Here is a 19,541-nt window from a genome sequence, read left to right on the forward strand (position 1 = left end):
ATTTATTCTTCCTGAGCGCAGACAAACAACTGTGCGAAAATGTTTAATATATATTGACTGCATTCACATGAACAATAATATTTTTTTTCCCCAATAAAGTTGATATATTTCACTCTCATACATAGCTTAATTCGATTTGGATGAAAACAGATTGTTTACATCGAAGCGGAACCTACTGTCAGACGTTCTTGCGAACAGGGGAGTTGTAATATGACGCACACGCAACACAACACGTAACAGCTCAAGGATACTGGACGCATGGGGTTTGTTATGGCATCCAGTGTAAACATAAAGAATGGACTTTTAACCACCAAAATCTCTCTGCACAATAAGATTCCCTATCCCACATTTAGACATAGGCCAACAGAGATCAAATGCACAAGAGCATTAACAAATTCGACAGGGCAGCACAATGAACAGTATTGTTTTGATATTGTAAGGTAAGTTGTGAATTTAAAGATCGATTTACTTTGAATATGTTACCTAAAAGCAAATAATCTTTTTTTTTTTTGTAACCGGAAATACCATGTATACGTCAGAGTAGTATTCCTGTGCATGTATATGAATATAAATCTGTAGTTTTTTTTTCTTTTGCTCAAAAATAAAGTAAAATGCAGTATATACAAAATTGACTTTTCTTTTAAAATTAATGTTAGAAACGTCTTGATGGTGTAACTTTCCAGATATTGAAAATAAATAGAAAACTTGTTATTAAAAGGCTAAAATTAAATAAATGAAATGCAAAAGTTATTTGGAAAAAAAGTCATGTTTTTTTTTTTTACTTGTCGACTTTTTTCAGTATGCATTATGCATGTATTTTCAGTACTTTTTATCTGATGGTTTCAACACTGAAACAATCATGAATTAAAGATTAAGAACTTGGCAAATATACTTTAAGCGGGATGTTTAAAGTCACCATTAAATCAAAATGGACAATTCCTAATTTGTATGGAATTTTGCAGTATTATTATAAATGATTTATCATTGCATATCATTATTTATTTTAAATTCAAGTGCCCTCTTTAACTTTCAATCAAAATAACTTCCCCTCCCTCTTGCAGCCTCTTCTCTTCTCTTCTCTTCTCTTCTCTTCTCTTCTCTTCTCTTCTCTGATGATGTTTACTGACGCGAGGGCAGGACAAACTGTCACTCACATGAGATCATAGCAATAGCAAACCACAACGATCCAATCAATTCCCCATGGACAAAATCAAGTCCCGCCCTTCATTTGTCTCATTATAGAAGCCGGTTCCTTCAGAAATCCTTCATTTTGGAAATCCTTATGATAATGATAATTGTTATGCCAAAAGAAATTTCCGTCTCTATTAATGCTTAGTCAGTTTTGTAAATGGTAGGTAAATGACACAACAGATCCAAGTGTATAGTGTATAACATTGAACTGTTACCCATAGGAAGAGGGACTATGATGGATTTTTATGTTCATTGCTTCTTCCTGAAGCTGTTCGTCGCTCTACACTGGCACTGAGGGCGTTCAATGTAGAACTGGCACAGGCAGGTATTCCAGCTAATAAGTGCAACAATGTACAATCTTATTTATTCAATTCAGATTATGCTAATTTAATTTATGTACATTTCTAACTGTGTATCATAGTATAAAAACAAAGCCTTGACACATAAAAGTGCTAGTAGTAAAATACACCTGTATATGCTCATATACTATTTGCTGCTTCTCTTTTAGATTAAGGACTCTGTTTCCCAGAAAACCATTGGTTTAATGCGAATGCAGTTCTGGAAGAGTGCAGTGGAAGACATTTACAGAGATGACCCTCCAGCCCAGCCCATCGGTGCAGAACTGTGGAGGGTAGGTCTTCCATCTGTAAATTAAAGAGTTAAACGACTAGGGATGGAGATAGTTCACCCAAAAAATGCAGTTCTGTTGTCATTTACTACAGCTTAAAAGTTTGGGGTCATTACAATTTTTTTAAAGTAATTAATACTTTTTCAAAAGAGACCATAAATACATTTATAATGTTACATAAGATATCTATTTCAAATGTATGCTGTTCTTTTAAACTTTCTATTCATCAAAAAATCCTAAAAGAAAGTGTATCATAGTTTACACAAAAATATCAAGCCGTAAACTGTTTTCAACATTGATAAAAATAAGAAATGTTCCCTGAGCACCAAATCAGCATATTAGTATGATTTATGATTAGTATGATTTATGATGTTTATATTATCATGTGACTGAAACTTCAGCTTTTAAAATTACATTTTATCATGCATTTATAAATTACGTTACATTTCACCCTCATGTCGTTTCACACTTTTATGACATATTTTTTCTGTGTAACACAAAATAATTCTTTTTGAAAAGTTTGTCCATACAACTTTTTTGTGACCCCAATGTTTTTTAAAAAATATTAGTCACTGATATACTATAACTCTGTGTTCTCAGGCAGTAAGAAAGCACACATTAACAAGGAGGTGGATGTTGAGAATCATATCTGAAAGAGTAAGTAGTAATTTCTGTCCTAATATACGATCAAAGAAAATACTGGAAAGTTCTCTTAAAATTACTCATTTTAACTCTGACAGCTGTCCGAGACATATGCATGGCTAATTCTGTCATTCTGTGAGTCGCCACATTATGCAGTCTGTCTGTCTTCCGGCAATTGTATTAAAAATAAAAATCTGTTTTGAAAAGGAGAAAGACATGGAGGACAGAGCGTACAGGAACCTTCAGGATCTGGAGGCCTATGGTGAAAACACACAATCCTCGCTTCTTTACTTGCTGCTGGAGACACTTGGTGAGGAGATGTTAGGTGGAATATTAGGAGCTGACAACCTTAGCCAACGTTCACTGTTGTATAGGAAAAATATGCTATAAAAGTAAATGGTGACTGAGGCTGTCAGTCCCTAACATTCAGTCTTTTGTTCTTTACAATTTTCCATTGCCACCGGAAACCATTCAGACTAACTAAACACTTTTTGTGCTGTAGGTTTGCTAATATAGTTCCTATAAAAAATACAGTTATATTATGAAATATTATTTTTATTTAAAATAAATGTTTTCTATTTTAATATATATACAGTGCAATGCATAAGTGAATACACCCATGCTAAAGTTGACTAAAAAGAGGAATAAAAAATCATATTTTGGAAATTGAACTTAATGCCTTAATTTAAAAAATTAGGAAAAATCCAACCTTTAAGGACACCAATTTTCTTTGTGAATGAATAATGTATCGTAAATAAATAAATGTTCTTCCTTAAAATACATGGTGCATAAGTGAGTACACACCTATGTTAAATTCCCATAGAGGCAGGCAGATTTTTATTTTTAAGTATTTTTTTCTAAATTTTTTTAGGATACTATGCATCCTGATAAAGTTCCCTTGGCCTTTGGAATTAAAATAGCCCCACATCATCACATAGCCTTCACCATACCTAGAGATTGGCATGGGGTACTTTCCATAAGATCATCTCTCAATGCAAATCAAACTTTTAGGCTTTTAGCTTTTAGGCTAACTGAAATAAAACCATGCCAATCTCTAGGTATGGTGAAGGCTATGTGATGATGTGGGGCTATTTTAATTCCAAAGGCCAAGGGAACTTTATCAGGATGCATAGTATCCTAAAAAAATTTAGAAAAAAATACTTAAAAATAAAAATCTGCCTGCCTCTATGGGAATTTAACATAGGGGTGTACTCACTTATGCACCCTGTATTTTAAGGAAGAACATTTATTTATTTACGATACATTATTCATTCACAAAGAAAATTGGTGTCCTTAAAGGTTGGATTTTTCCTAATTTTTTAAATTAAGGCATTAAGTTCAATTTCCAAAATATGATTTTTTATTCCTCTTTTTAGTCAACTTTAGCATGGGTGTATTCACTTATGCATAGCACTGTATATATATTTAAAATAATTTATAACTGATGGCAAAGCTGAATTTTTTAGTATCATTACTCCAGTCTTCAGCGTGATCCTTCAGAAATCGTTATGATATTCTGATTTGATGCTCAAGAAACATTTCTAATTATTATCGATGTAAAAAGCAGTTGTGCTATTAATTTTTGTTTAGGATTCTTTGATGAATAGAAGGTTCAAAACAGTAGCATTTAATTGAATGTAAAAGTCTTTACTGTCACTTTTGATCAATTAAATGCATCCTTGCTCTTTCAAAAAAAAAAAAAAAAACTTACTTAAATGGGTAGTGTGGTTTGTATTGCCCCATGATGCATAAGCTGAAAATATCAGACTGAGGAAGTTTAGTCAGAATATGCTTTTTTATAATACATCAAAACTCTTTGACTAAAATTTTTGTCATTATATGACCTATTTAAAAGGATCATCTGAGAACTTTTTTTGCGTAGTAAAACGATTGGATATTCACAATATGACAAAAAAGTCAAACCTGGTCTCATGAAGTTGTGTGCTTTGTGCATGTGTTTATGTAGGTGTGAAAAACGTCCATGCAGATCACGCCGCAAGCCACATTGGCAAAGCCCAGGGCATCTTGACATGCCTGCGGGCAACCCCCTATAACAGCAGCAGACGCAAGGTCTACCTGCCCATGGACATCTGCATGCTGGTGGGTAAATCTGCTGTCACCCTATGATGTGTGTAGCTGACTGTAATTCCAAGCTTTTCTGACATCAGAGTTACTGTAGTGAAGGACTAGGGATATATCCGTGGATGAAGCTGCCCAGTGCCCTCTCGCCTGCAAAGCCCAATCCCATGGGCTTTGTGTCAGCCATCTGTCGCCATTGCAGCATGAACAAACCATTAGGAATGGGATTTAGAAGATCTTTTCCTTAGTGTAACAAAAGAAAAGAAAATCATCTGCCGTTTATCCTCAACTAATCTCAGTTAGAGTATTAAAGGAGAACTCCGGTCAATTTTAACATTGAGCTCATTTTTTTGTACATTTGGAGTGCTGTCAATACAGAGAACAACGACAAAAATCGGTGTTGCCTACACCGAGTTATTCTATTTTTAAAATTTGCACCCTGTTGACTTCAATGGGGCAAGTACTAAACCTGCTTTTAGCCTCTTAACATCCTTGATGTGTCATTACAAGTGCACAGAAAATGTGAGTGATTCCTTCTGAGTGAACACGAGTGAGTCTGACTGCAGTAGATGTGAAAGAAATGTATAAAAATGATGTTATTTAAGCCAGCGCAAATACCTGTGTTTACATCCTGTTTTTCGGTTGAAGTCCAAAGTAGTCGATTGCAGAGTTCACACGCATAGGTTTAATACCTATGATCACGCGCGTGAACTCGGCAATCGACTACTTTGGACTTCAACCGAAAAACAGGGATGTTAAGAGGCTAAAAGCAGGTTTAGTACTTGCCCCATTGAAGTCAACAGGGTGCAAATTTTAAAAATAGAATAACTCGGTGTAGGCAACACCGATTTTTGTCGTTGCTCTCTGTATTGACAGCACTCCAAATGTACAAAAAAATGTAGTGGCCAAAAATTATGTCTGGAAGAGAATTGGTTTGGGGATTTGCTTTTAATGACCCTACAAGTTTGATTAAACCATCAAAATATGTATTTTAAATGTATTTTAAATTTGAGGGAAGAACAAAACACTAAACTTGGTTAAGGTTTTATCTGACAAAATTATTTGGCAAAAAAGGGGTAAGCTACAGGTTTTATTTTGCTATGTAAAAAAAAAAAAGAAGCATTTTTTTAGGGCTGTCAAACGATTAATCGCGATTAATCGCATCCAAAATAAAAGTTTGTGTTTACATAATATATGTGTGTGTATGGAGTATAATTATTTTCTATATATAAATACACACACATGCATATATATTTAAGAAAAATGTGTTATTTATATATAATATCAATTATATATAATATAAATATATACACAGTATATACATGCAAATATTTCTTAAATATATACATGCATGTGTGTGTATTTATATATAGAAAATAATTATACACCGTACACACACATATATTATGTAAAAACAAACTTTTATTTTGGATGCGATTAATCGCGATTAATCGTTTGACAGCCTTACATTTTTTGCGTTATCACAAATAAAACAATAGACTGAGCACAACTATGCAATCTGAAGATGATGCCAATACTGTCTGTATTTGTTTTGCTGTATGATTGCACTTTCACCAGAAGAGGGCACTGTTGTTTCACCATAGATTACGTGAAGATGTTGTTTGGTTTCTGAGATTGATAAATGCTCACTAATACCGAACCAACAGACGCTGACAAACATGACAATCACCAGATTACATTATGTCACTTCTTAGACATTCTATGACCCAACAAATGCAGATACAACATGTTCAATCGGCGAAAACAAATATCTTTAATAATGCATTGCAAGTACAATGTTGAATTAAAGGAAATGGCAAGTCTTTGAATGTTTATCTACATTCATTGCAGTTGTTTTGAGAATATTTGCTGAGGGAATTGTAAAAAATATTAATGTGCAACCTGTCAAGATTAGCCAAATCAGTGGCGCGTAGTGGTGTTCTGAAATGGAGGCAAAGTCCTCACAGTTTATTTGAATAAATCAAATGTAAATTCATGTCCTAGTTATACCTACACTTAATGTTGTCACATTTTCCGGTTAAAGAAACATTACTTTACATTACATAAAAAATAAATAAAAAAAATTGTATTTTACAGTACAATGTAATTAATGTTCTATTTATTAAAACCAAGTATAAATCTCACCATGTTAATGTTTTAAGCATTTTTACATTTATTCCAAATGCAGACTCCAGCTGTAACTTTACCTGCGGGTGTTGCTGTTGGACAGTGTTACTTTAGAAAAACAAGTGATTTATACACTTTTTAATGTCATTTAGTAAATTTGCTCTTTTTTATTTTTGTAATGTGGATTATTTTCTTATCCAATTTTTTGAGGAGGCACTGCCTTCCTCGCCTCCTCTGAGAAAACACCCCTGAGCCAAATGTGTTTGTAAAACAATGCAAGGTGTACTTGTGGGTATTTTTTGTTAGGTAAACTGTGAATACAAGCCTCTGAGTGTCTGCAAGCAATTTTTGTCACAGTTTAAGGCCTCTGTGTGATGTGAAACCCCCGTTCAATAATCAGATCAGATCAATAATGATAGCCACGCTACAATCACACTGCCTGGTTATTCATGCCAATGCTTTATTTAGCCATACAGCAATTGACTTTTAAATTAAATTCTAAATGAAAGCTTTTGCAGTATGTGTTTATTGATCCCTTGCTATCGTGGATTTATTCTTGTTTGTTCAGGTCACAGTTAAGGCAGTGCAATCTCAGGCAAGAAGAAATTTACACTTGTTCATTAATTTATGTCTTCCTTTGAATAATATTTTCACAAATATAAATAAGTGTAATTTCAGCAAATATTTCTTTTGAAGAAGTCTTGGGATGCCGAGTTGTAAACACACCACCTCTTAAGTTCTGCATACAGACTTTTCACATTTTCATCCAGCATACTAATTTGTTCTGCTGTTTAAGAATGTTTGTTGAATGCTGGAAAATCTATAAATCTCATGAAAACTGTCAAGAAATGCCTGGGTCGTTTTTCACCCCAAAGTCCGTAAAAGAGAACTATTTTTGTGTGTGAATTTGTGAAATTAAGCCTATATTTAAGACCATGACAGTATTTTGACATTATTTTCATGCTTACTTTCATGAATTTAGCACATCCTCCCCCTTTCCAATTTCCAGTAGCCTACTCTAATGCAAATTTATTTTTTAATTATGCCAAAAAACTATTATTTTAATTGTAAAATAGTACAATTGACACCATACGTAATTTTTTTTGTTGAACAGAGATTGATTTGTTCTAATAAAATAGTAAAAATATATAATAATAACATAACATAATGATTTTTATTACTAATGAGTGAGTTTTTATTACAGTAATTAGGATTTAAGGGGAAAATGTGCTTAATATGTGCTTTTTCTTCTTTGATTTTTGGGGTGAAATATGACTGGGATGTTATTGTGATGGTGCCTGAAATATGGAGGGATAAGGAAAAGATTGTGATCTCATCAAGCTCCTCATTCTGTCGATCAGCAGAGATTTACTGATAATGCATTTTCGCTGTTTCTCACCCAGCATGGAGCGTCTCAAGAGGATTTCATCCGTGGCAGCAGGGACCAGAACGTCAGGGACGTCGTTTATGACATTGCCAGTCAAGCTCATGTCCATCTCCAACACGTATGCAAAGCCCTTCAATTTAATATCTGTGGTCAGATGGGAGATGTTGACTGTTGTATGTTCTCCATTTGCATACTAACTTCATTAAATTCCACAAGGGAGAGCACCCCTCCTCCACCAGCAGCACTTTTGACCCTCGATTGTTGCCCTCTCCTCATTACTGAAATTATTAAAAGTCCAGTGTAACCAAAGAGCATTTCAGGGTGTTTCCGAGAAAATGCTAATCAGAGATTTCATCAGATGTTGCTCACCCCACTTTGCATATCTGGTCGGATGGTATGACTCAAGGTTAGCGCCGAATGAACTCACTGGTGAAGACCACATCTAAAATATCACTAACAAACAAGGGCTAAACTAGAATTTGATCCTTTTAATCTAACTTTTTATGTATTTGTGTGGGTTCAAAGTTTGGGTGAGCTATGAAAACATCTTTTGCCCCAATTAATTACATTTTGCATAAATAATAGCCTGTTTTTTAATTTAAAAAAATTGCAATGTGAGAATTTTCATGACAATTAAGCACATTTCCCCCCATTAATCTGCATTATCGAAAGGCATTCAGAGTTTTAGTTGTATTTTTTTTTGTTTGGTTTTTTTTCGAATTATTCTCAATGTTAATTTTCGTTACGGTAAAGCGGTAAAAGAAATTCACTGTATTAAAATAATGAGAATATAATTAGAAAGAAAGTACTGTAAAATACTGTCTTTTTATACAGTTTTATAAAATACAGTAATTCTTACAAAATAATACAATTAAGCCAGCATACTGTAGTATAGACTACCATTGAAAATTATTGGAGAACTGTGCTTAATTGCTATGAAAATAAATTCACAACGCAAGAAAATGCTATAATTCTCTTTGAGAAAAATATGTTTCTTTTTTATATTGGGCTGAAATATGATCTTGACAGGTTTGTTTGACCCAATTTGATTTACCATGAGACTGACCCAGTAATTGAAGGGTTTGTGTGATATACTATACACCACAGTTGCGTGAACTTATCTTGTCATCTCATTACTGCACTGTCTGTCTTACAGGCTAGATCATTCAACGAGAACGTTCCACATGCGGCCATGCCTGCCTTTCTACAAACGGTGAGTAATTTCATCTCTTTCAGCATCTCTCCCCTCCCCACGCCTCTCTAATATGTTGTGACACAGAGAAGCTCATGGCTTATCCTCATTCTGCCTCCAAAGAGACTGGAGCCCCATCGTCCCACATGACTCCTGCTCCCTGGAGGCGCCACTACAATCGCATGGTCTGATTACACATCTTGAGCCTTTTTTTACTCTTTTACAGTAAAGGAAGCCCGCCTCAGAAGAGCTGAGGGAATAACTCTTAGCGTATTACGAGGCAATGAATAGGATTACACTGTAATTTTCAGTACAATTCATGTTTTAGCCAGCTAAATGATTTTTTTAGGTGAACTAAATGGCCTGTAAAGCATTTTTATTTCACTTTCTGTCACTGTAAGATTCTGCTCTTACTTTCCATTTCCACATCCCTGTGTTTAACTGTCATTTGAATTCTTTAAAGCCATCCTTTCCCCACAGGCCATCTAGTGACACATCGCGCTCCACTTGCCTTGGCTGGTGTTAACTGTGTGCTCACGAAAGGACTGTACTGTTAGGCTTGACATTTGAGGAATGTATTTTTGTAGTACAGTTGCAAGAAAAAGTATGTGAAAACCTCTATATTCACAAGAACACAAACTTTTATGTGTTCTTGTGAATGGCAAATTCCAGAATTTTTTTAGGACAGGTTAGCAAAAACCTAAGGATTTAGGCCTATGTTTTTCCATCTTCCACTGTGAATCTTTACATGGTAAACTATATTGTTCACTATATTGCTTTTATTCAGCAAGGAGGATTTAAATTTTATCAAAAGTGACAGTAAAGACATTAATAATGTTCCAAAGAAGAAAAATGTTGTTCTTTTGAGCTTCATATTCATCAAAGAATCCTGAAAAAAAAACTATATTAAGCAGCACATATGTTTTAAACATAAAAATGTTAGCATCAGATCAGCATATTAGAATGATTTCTGAAAGATCATGTGACACTGAAGACTGCAGTAATGATTCAAACTTAAAATATATTAAGATAGAATGCAGTTTTTGGAAATTGTAAATATGTTTCACTAATACTGTTTTATAGCCTTGGTGAGTAGAGACTTGTACGGTAGTGTTCAGTTCATGTATTTTGTGTTATTGATTGTTATATTGTTGTGACTTTTTAATAGGCAATTTTGTAACAAATTTATGCAGAAATGCAGATAAAGCTGAAGGGTTCACATATTTTTTCCTGCAGCTGTATCTTAACCCCAAAACATCAAGATATTTTAAAATTTTTGTTTAAAGATTATAAAAAAAGAAAAGCTGTGCAATGTCACTACTCTACTAAATTTCCAGCTGTATATATATATATTTTTTTCTTTATACTTTAAAGTAGTTTCAATAATGTATCATCCTCCAGGCTTGCACAAAATGAATTAAACTAGGAGTTCCTGAGCATCTTTGTGTCCTGTGCCGCAGGTTGTTTTGGAGGACTACCTGCAGAGAGTGAGGAAAGTAGATTTCGACGTGTTTCACCCCAGCCTACAGAAGAGGAATCCAATGCTGCCCCTTCAGCTGTATTTACGATCATGGAGGAAGATCTATTGAGAGTTTGAATAACATCTGATTCTCGTCCCTGTCAAACGAGCCAACTACTTGCAATAAATCATCTAGCTACTGTATGTTGACAATTATATGTGTTCATGTCCTTTTTCATGCTGGTAAACAATTACCAAGTTTCATAGAAAAATATCCACAACCAAAAAAAGTCAATTACATTCATTTAAAAAATGTGTTTGAACTCAGAAACAAACAACAGCAAAACACATTTTGAGAGATAATACAAACTATGTCAAACTGTTCACAACTTGACTCATGGAACGGGTTTCATAATGAATTCAATTATTTAGGCATTTGCAAAAAATTGCACCAATTTTAAATATTTATAGCTGAGGAATGTGTCATATGCCCCCTCCTGAGGTCCCAAGGTCAACCAATTCTGTTTTCATGCTGCAAGGTGATGTATTTTTTGTGGCGCAATCATGAGTTTATTTAGTCATGAAAAATACAGTCCTCCCTCTGCCACAAAAACTATCATCTGATCGACAAGAAAACAACTCCTGGCTGTTTGTGCCTGCTCTTGAACTGCAGAGAGTATTTTGCTGGGAGTGAGGTCCTCTTTGCTTTGCTTTGCTTAACTCACTCTGAAGGAAAGAAAATATGTGAAAGCATTGTGTTCGGCAATGTGTGTGACACTCGTAGCCAAATATATATGCTCATTCTGTAAATAAAGAAAAGTAGCTTGCGGACTAGCTAAACCAGCTTGGGAAGGTTCGGAGACCAGCTAAGACCAGCTTTTCCCAATAGGTATGTTTTTTAAATTGAGTTTAATTTCAGAATTGCATTGCCATGTGACAAATCCACTGAAATTATCTCATTAGAACAAGGAAACTAGAAAAGCTTTTTGATTATAAACAGAATTTGAAAGTACATAATATGCATTCTAATAGCATGCAGTGCAAGTTATTACTGAGCTCCTATCAATAGATTTTAAATTGATTTGGTTTAAATCACATGCATTGCATTCAAAACAATGAATCTCCACACACTGTAAAACACTGTCTGGAGCTCATTAGTCTACTTCTGCTCGTAGATAATAAGCACATTTAAAGCTCATTTCTGTCCTTACATCTGATCTAGTCAGCTGGGGATCAGTGATTAAGTTCTGCCTCTTCGAATAGAGGTGCAGAAATGAAAGGAAACTTGCAAATAACTTCCTCCTTCACTGAGATAGTCAGGGTCAGACTGAATCTTTTTATTAATAAAAGTGAGTTGAGACGTTCTGATCCTGATTCCTGACATGTTCTTTTAAGACTGGAGTTCTGTTTTTCCTGCCAATTTAGAAATCTCATCCATAGCATGTTTAACCGTCTTGAACGTTTAGGCTACCATCACATTTCCCTCCTTCGCGCAACATGACATTTTCTTGATTTCGTGTGCCCTATTAGTCTAATGTCCATGACATTCTCTTCTATCTAATTCTCTATCAGGAAGAATTTGGAGATTTTCTTTTAAGAAAGTTAGATGATGTAGATAAAAAAACAATTCTGGCCAGTGGAGATGCTGATGCATTTTGAAAACAGTTTCTAATTGCTGCACTGCACCTCTAAAATGGAAGTGACAGCTTCCGCTAGCCCATCACGGCCCTCTTATTCACATTTAGATCTTGAGATTGAGGTGAATTGCTAAATGGTATGCCTATTATTTATAAAGTGACAACAACTATTCATCAACTTAGGAGATAATTGACTACAAATGAAACACCTGTCATTACAAAGCATGTCAAAATCATTAAATACCCATCCATAGCTGGTTTGCTGCTCAATGCCAGTATGATCTCTGTTCAAATTAAGTGTGTGTGATCATTGACACCAAAATAACAAGGTAAAATTCAGTTTATCCCTATATCCCTAAAAATTGCTTAAGAGGAAATGCCATATGAGCAGAAACCCATTTCTTTGTCCTCTGATTTACTTTATTATTGAGCTTCAGCCGAGTTAGAAGCGATTTTGATTGTGTGAACATTTATGGCTCTATGTGCTGAAAAACTGCATGAAAAGAACCAATTATAATTAGCATCTAAGTTCTTATTGGCAATCTAAATACTAGAATCGTAGACAAAAGGATTTGTGTAGTAATAAAGCCTCTTAGCAATACTTTTATCTTTCTACAAAGAATATCTAAAAAAGTGATGCAATGACCCTTCGAGACCTTTATCATCTTACAGCAGTGAAAAAAGCTATGGTATTTTCCCACATATTTTTGCAGTCTTGATTTTCATCTGTCCATTTTTTTTAATCACGGGGTTCACCCAACTGACTTTCATTAAATAAACCATAGCAGTTGACACAAATCAACTTAAAAATATAACTTATTCTTAAAAATATCTTATTTTGTGTTCAACCGATGAATAAAAGTCATACAGATTTGGAATGACTTGAGGGTGAGTAAACAATAACAGAATATTCACTTTGGGCAGTCCCTTTAAAAGCTTTTAAAAGAATAGTTTGCCAATAAATGAAAGAAGTTGAAATTCTTTCATCATCTTTCTTCAACACTAAAGGAGAATGTTTTAATATTCTGGCCACTCTTTTCCACATAATGAAAGGGAATGGGAAATTACAAAATGACAAAAAAGGCACCATAAAAAGTGAATTGTTCAAATGACTTGTGGATTATAAGTCTTCTGAAATCATATGGTAGCTGTATGTGAGGAAAATGTAAATAATGACAGAATATTCAATTTTGGGTGAACTATTTCATTATTATTCTGTGCAGCCACTCCCAGTCTGTGGAAGCTCTCCGTGACCAATCTGAGGTCACGCAATGGATGCTTTTAAATACGGGGTTTTTTTGGATGATTTTTTTTATTTTGGTTGTTTCTAAATTGTAGCACTTTGTGATTTTGCTTAAATATAAAGTCCGTTACAAATAAAATGTATTATTATTATTCTTTTAAAGTGTGTAGGAAACTTTCTAAAAAGAATCCATTCTTGGGTCAAATTCTTCATTATTTTATAAAGGTTTGAATAATTATGCAGCACACAAAAGCCCAAATTGGAATTCACTCGTGAAAGTAGATTATTAACTCTCTGAGCCAATTATTACCAGCATGAATCATAGTTGAATATCATCACTTTTGGTCTTTTAACTTTCAGACAGCCACTATTATCCTGTTGGATCATTGGCACAAGTCATTGAATGCATTTCATCCCTTGCATCTCTGCCATGTGTAATGAGGGGTATTGTGCCTCTGATCAACTGTTCTGTCATTTCTCACTTTCGCATGGATTCCACCAAAGTGGTATATTTAGGGTAATTTTCTTCAAGCAGGGACAGATCTGTAAAAACTGCATTCCGATTGTCCAAATAGAGCAGTTATGAAATCTGAGTGGGGGAAAGAGCCACTAAAATGCTGCTGGACTTTAAAGAACGCAAATATGCATGACTTTTTTTCCCAAAGAGTTTTGTGAGGTTTTATATTTTAATGTATGTAACTGTGTCACAAATTAAAACAATACATCATGCATGTATGTGACTTTCACATGTTCCATGGCAGCAAACAGCCACCAGCAAAGGCAAATTAGAGTAATGCGACCTTCCTCCTGATGTGCTAGTTTTACAGAGGCAATTCCAGGTCATATGTTTTATGGATGCCAGACACGCATCCTTCATTATGACCTCATAAACGTCAGTTTAAATAGACTTGTTTTGCAGGGTGTAAATGGACAAACAGGAACTCAGGATTAATGAAAACCACTTTGCAAACACTTCTTAAAATGTAATGTTCAACTTCCACCAAGTCTGTTAGAATAAATTAAGTGATAAATGAGATGAACTTTATACTACAATACCAGCAATAATTTCAATTACATTTAGCATACACTCTAAGAATTAAAGATTCTATTTAAAATCTTAAAGGGTTCTATCAGCTTCATAATTATAGGTGTTCCCATGATCATTTTACAGATTTAGTTATAATTAATTTATTTTTGTTTTAATTAGTTATTCAATTAAACATTTTATCAATTAAACAGCTCATAAATATACGTTATCACTAAAATAAATTGAAATAATCCGTTAAACATGAAAATATTATGCATTCGTTTTTAGTAATTTCTCTCTATTGAACCGTTTTGGCATTGAGTCAAGAACTCCTTTGAACCTATTGCATGAAGAGTATAGCATCATGAGTGTGTTTTATATATGACCTCAGAGTGAGGTGAACATACACACATATGTACTGGTTTTCTGCACATACATGTGACTGGCTTGCTCTCCAGAGCCTTCCCCACTGTTACAAGGCCCTATGAGTAAGGCAGCTGCCATATTTTGCTGTGATAAATAACAATCTTGCTATTGGTCCACTGAAATGACATTGAAAAAAAAAAAAAAAAAAACTAAAGCCAGGCCATCTGCACTCCTCCCAAGGTCTTATGGGAATTGGTCAACCCTGGGTACAAAACTGGACCCTCCAGGCTTGTCACATCTATGAGGGGACGAATGATTGGAGCTTCACCAGACAGTAATCTCCAAAACAAGATTAAAGACAGCTTAGTAAATTCCGACTTAAGATTAACATTTGTCTACAGGATCTTCAGATGCATCACATCTGTGTGAGTGTATTTGAATGAAGAGAGATGAAAGATTTTGACGGGTAAGTTGTCCATTTGAGCCTTTAAGGTGAAGCACTGAGATTGAGCTGTTCAGTATATTGCTGTCATTTTGATAAAATATGTATAATATAGTAAAGTTAATTATAGTCTATTAGAGGATTAGATGTTTTGCAAATTTAAGAAACATTTAAAGTGCATTGTCATGGTCAAAGAAATACTTTAAAAATCACCAAAATCATGATTGGGATTGAATTAGTTAAAACAGACCTTTGATGAAGAATGCTTTATTGTATACAAAACTGTGCAAAAGAATAATAGTCTGAATAAATAATAAATCAATCTTTGAACATCATCCATAGTTTGGTATACAGTATGTGTTGGCCCATTTGTGTTAAGAGAAACAAACTATATGAATATACTGATGAGAAATGCATTTGTCTTGTATGGCACACCCTTCTAGCACTATATATATATATATTTTTTTTTTTATTACATAAGCCTTTAACAATTAACCCTATAATAATTTGTACTTTAGCCCCCTATGTTTACATTGATCCGTATCAGTTCTTGTTGAGTGTATTTTATATGCACATTTTATTGAAGCCACACAATATCTTGAGTGAATATCTTATCAGTATCAATAAAAAAAAAAAAAAAAAGCAAATCAATATCCTACAGAAGCATCCATGTTACAAGTATGTATAAAGACCTCAATGCAGATATTTGGGACTTTCATGATTAAATTCAAATGCATGGTGAAATCTTGTGACAATGAAAAGTCATGCAACGTTTAGAATAGATCTCACACTCAACAAAACAGGTGACACGAGGATAGCAGCAGATGCCACTCAACAGGTGGTTATGAAGGCATTAATAATGGTTGGAGAGGCTGATAATAAAAACATTTTGATTACAAGGAATGATCCATATCCACAAGGTGTCTTTAAGAAAGACACTTAACCTCAAGTTGATCCATGGAGATTGAAAAAGCTGGCAGGTTAGGTGGCCTAGCTGATCTAAAGTGGATCTTGGACCAGCAACAAACCAGTTATCAGCTATTTTTATAAGCTAGTATATGGAACATTATAGCTACGCCAGCTAATAACCAGCTTGCTCTGTGTAATGCCCAGATACTAGCTTAAGGGGCCGGTTATAAATACAGTAGCTCCATGTAAATTGGGCAATGATCAGTAAGATAAGTAATTAGGTTTGTTTGACTATTTCCTCATTGAGTTTCCCCCCATTTACAGTGTTTTCACTCACAGTTTTTTTGGGCGCAGTGTTCAAATGAGCGGATATGAGCAGCTGATACGCACGACTTCTAAACTTTTGGTCTCTCACACCATATATAATAACATTCCAGCAACTGTTCGTGGTCAAAATCCAAAAGGAAAAAAAGGAAAAAGTGCACCATTCGTTTCCCAACACATTTCCAACTACAAACACAGCGATGGGAGTGAAAGAAGCAGTGAAAGCCAACGTCAGAGTGCCTATAGTCTTGGCAGCCTTGATGTCGGAGAAGGTTGGTTTGGTTGCGCTTTGATTCTCTGTCTCAGCGAGATGTTTCCTTCTTTTTGAATGCTGGCGGATTGTGGTGAGCGATATGATATTGATGACAACAGTACCTCCGAGCAGCGTAAAGTCAAAAGCAGGGAAGAGTAAGAGAATCTTCCAAGCCTGGGATGGGAATTCTGCGCTGCCCAGCGCGTAATTGCACATGCGGCTGCAAGGATTATATTCCAGCGCGATTGCATTGCTGAAAACCATTGGAGATATTGCCAGGAAAAAACTGCCCATCCAGGAAAAAACTATTAGTATGCTTGTTCTTTTTTTAGTTATGACAGATTCCTTGTGCAGTGGCTTCAAAACGGCAATGCTCCTTTCAATGGTAAGGAGGAAAATGGTTGTAATGGAGACTAAAGTGCATCCCGCAAACACAGGTCCGATGAAACTGCACGGGTGGAAAGGTGTGGTTTGGGAATTGCGCGCTGTCCACTCCGGCATTGAGTTGTAGATCATGAGGGATATCTCAACGTAAACCGAAACGGGTACCACAAAAATTCCCACAGCCAGGTCTGCCACGGCCAGTGAGGCTTTTAAGTAACCCTGTGGAGTGTGGAAGTGTTTAGTTCCAACGATCACTGCTAATGTCAAGATGTTTCCGAAGAGTATGGCAAGTATCAGTGATATCATGAAGACCACCATGAGTATCTTATTGGTACACACACTGCAGTTTGCGAGCTCTGGCATCCTTGTTCAGCTGCGCGTAAAATTCCTGTCAGTAGCACGATGGTATTTCTCCTCTTGGCTCGGAGGCAAGGCACGGCAACCTACGCATGGTGCTGTGTCCAAACTGAGAAATTCACTCCTGCCAAGAGCAATGATATAATAATGAATATAACGTTATGAATAAATGGCCACACTTTTCAAGAAGAGGATATTTATTCCACAAAAATGGTGCATTTATAAGGTCCTCTTGGTGTAGTAGTAATGGACATTGTGAATGAAAGTCAAATAGTGTTCTCTGTTATTTTTGGATCTTAGTGTACATTTAACGTCTGGTTGAAGAAGTTATGGATCAGATGCATCAACCCTATTGTAACTAGCCCAAATAATTGAAATATTTGCCTGATAAAATGTTTAAATTACGTTAAAACCAGCTTTTTAAAATGGAAAAGCTACCCATTTGTCGAAATGAGCCAAAGACGCCCACAAAATGTACATTGGGAAAAAACACTATAGGCTAAACACGATTATAGTAAAAGAGTAAAGACCATTTGCGAGAGCAATTAATATAGGCTAGATATGCGAGTAGTGCATGGCATTGTAATGAGGTACAGCTGTTGTGAACATACCTTAAAACGAAAATCCAACTTCTCGTCGTCTTTCAGCACTTTTGAGAAAATATTCTGTAGGAGTCCGGAATATTCTGTCAATATTTTTTTTTTTTTAAATCTTTTCACAATTTAGGCTATAAGCAACTTATAAGCGAGAACTTAGCTTTTGATAAAAGGGCAAATGTCCTCTGCAATCCCCTTTCTCTGACTGCTCTTTACATTCCGCGTGTGCACGAACAGAGCGCGTGCAATAATGCCAGTCTGACGCGCACTGCTGCAGTCACTGGATTCCCCAATGGCTATTGTTTACTTTTCCCACAATTAGCCTACTATGCGGCATAAGCATTAGGGAAGCTATAAAATGATCAATCACCATGAGTAATCAACCAATGACTCAGTTATTATAGCACCATGCCATAGCCAAAAATAAACTGTCAATGACGGGGTGTGCAAGCCATAATTTAATTGCAACTAAATGCAATGAACAAAGTGACCAAAACCAAAACAAACGTTTTATTATGGAATTGTCTGCATCCTAAGACAGGGGTGTACACCTGCAAACAGGCAGGCACCTGGGGGCAGCAGAGAGTTTCAATGCAAATTGCATTTCAATATTAAAGGTGGATCAAATGATGAGAACCCTAAAATTATCTTAAGAACTAAATATGCCATCTGATCTCTTAATTATAGTTTATATATATATTAATTCTTATGGTTAAATATACATTCAACAGATTCATTTCTGACCAAACAGTGAAGCAATAGAAAATAGCCTACTGCATTAAACATGTTTAATTAATATGAATGTATAAAATATGTTAATGTTTTAATATATACATATTATTTATTATATCATCAATATGAATTAATATAATATAATTAATGATATTAATAAGATAATTATATTAATTTATAATTTAAAGTTAAACATATGCTACTGTCATTTCTTCAGATCACAACAGAAATAACCTGAAACCTAATTGATAACAATAAAAATGAAAAGTTATAATCTTTAAAACAAACAGAGTTGTGCAATGTCCTCAACAGTCAGGCTGTTCCATGACGTCCAAACTGCTGTCAGCGTTATAGTCAGCAAATCAGTTACAGTTTCAGTGAGGTATGTATAGATGACAATGCTGAAATAAGAAATACAGTGAATGGCCTTAATATAGATGTGCTGAATCACCAGCGGCCACTTCCCTCACACAACACAGGAAAACATTCTTGGGATTCTTTGGTACAATGAAAACAGAGAAATGCTTGCTGCCACTTTTTGTTTACTAGACTGAAGTACTTATGCA

The 19,541-nt window shown here is 35.0% G+C and overlaps 2 protein-coding genes across 4 annotated transcripts; one reads left to right on the plus strand and one right to left on the minus strand.

The window, feature by feature from the left end:
* Positions 1 to 201: 201 nt before the first annotated feature.
* Positions 202 to 10,906, plus strand: ndufaf6 (NADH:ubiquinone oxidoreductase complex assembly factor 6). 3 transcript variants are annotated; one of them, XM_079894878.1, is made up of 10 exons: positions 204 to 440; positions 1,413 to 1,512; positions 1,700 to 1,822; positions 2,420 to 2,476; positions 2,669 to 2,771; positions 4,428 to 4,561; positions 8,071 to 8,172; positions 9,211 to 9,267; positions 9,370 to 9,431; positions 10,707 to 10,906. In XM_079894878.1, exons 1-9 carry the CDS (start codon positions 259 to 261, stop codon positions 9,394 to 9,396), a joined length of 885 nt encoding a protein of 294 aa, XP_079751004.1. In that variant the 5' UTR covers positions 204 to 258; the 3' UTR covers positions 9,397 to 9,431; positions 10,707 to 10,906. The 3 variants fall into 3 exon arrangements, with proteins under 3 accessions (XP_079751003.1, XP_079751004.1, XP_079751005.1); XM_079894877.1 differs by lacking the exon at positions 9,370 to 9,431 and having other exon boundaries at positions 202 to 440; XM_079894879.1 differs by lacking the exons at positions 204 to 440; positions 9,370 to 9,431 and having other exon boundaries at positions 1,439 to 1,516.
* A 4,768-nt stretch (positions 10,907 to 15,674) lies between these two features.
* Positions 15,675 to 18,514, minus strand: LOC307171929 (RYamide receptor). The gene is made up of 2 exons (XM_079893871.1): positions 18,259 to 18,514; positions 15,675 to 17,771 (listed from the first exon to the last, which is right to left on the minus strand). The coding sequence occupies exon 2, from the start codon at positions 17,651 to 17,653 to the stop codon at positions 16,607 to 16,609; it is 1,047 nt and encodes a 348-aa protein (XP_079749997.1). The 5' UTR covers positions 17,654 to 17,771; positions 18,259 to 18,514; the 3' UTR covers positions 15,675 to 16,606.
* Positions 18,515 to 19,541: the final 1,027 nt, after the last annotated feature.

The sequence above is a fragment of the Squalius cephalus genome (genome assembly GCF_949319135.1).
Source record: "Squalius cephalus genome assembly, chromosome: 15".
Taxonomy (NCBI): Eukaryota; Metazoa; Chordata; class Actinopteri; order Cypriniformes; family Leuciscidae; genus Squalius; species Squalius cephalus.

Coding starts and splice junctions, on each gene's coding strand:
- ndufaf6 (XM_079894877.1), top strand. CDS start 259: ATGGGGTTTGTTATGGCATCCAGTGTAAACATAAAGAATGGACTTTTA. Junction 441..1,412: donor TATTGTTTTGATATTGTAAG/GTAAGTTGTGAA, acceptor TGTTACCCATAG/GAAGAGGGACTATGATGGAT. Junction 1,823..2,419: donor TCGGTGCAGAACTGTGGAGG/GTAGGTCTTCCA, acceptor CTGTGTTCTCAG/GCAGTAAGAAAGCACACATT.
- LOC307171929 (XM_079893871.1), bottom strand. CDS start 17,653: ATGCCAGAGCTCGCAAACTGCAGTGTGTGTACCAATAAGATACTCATG.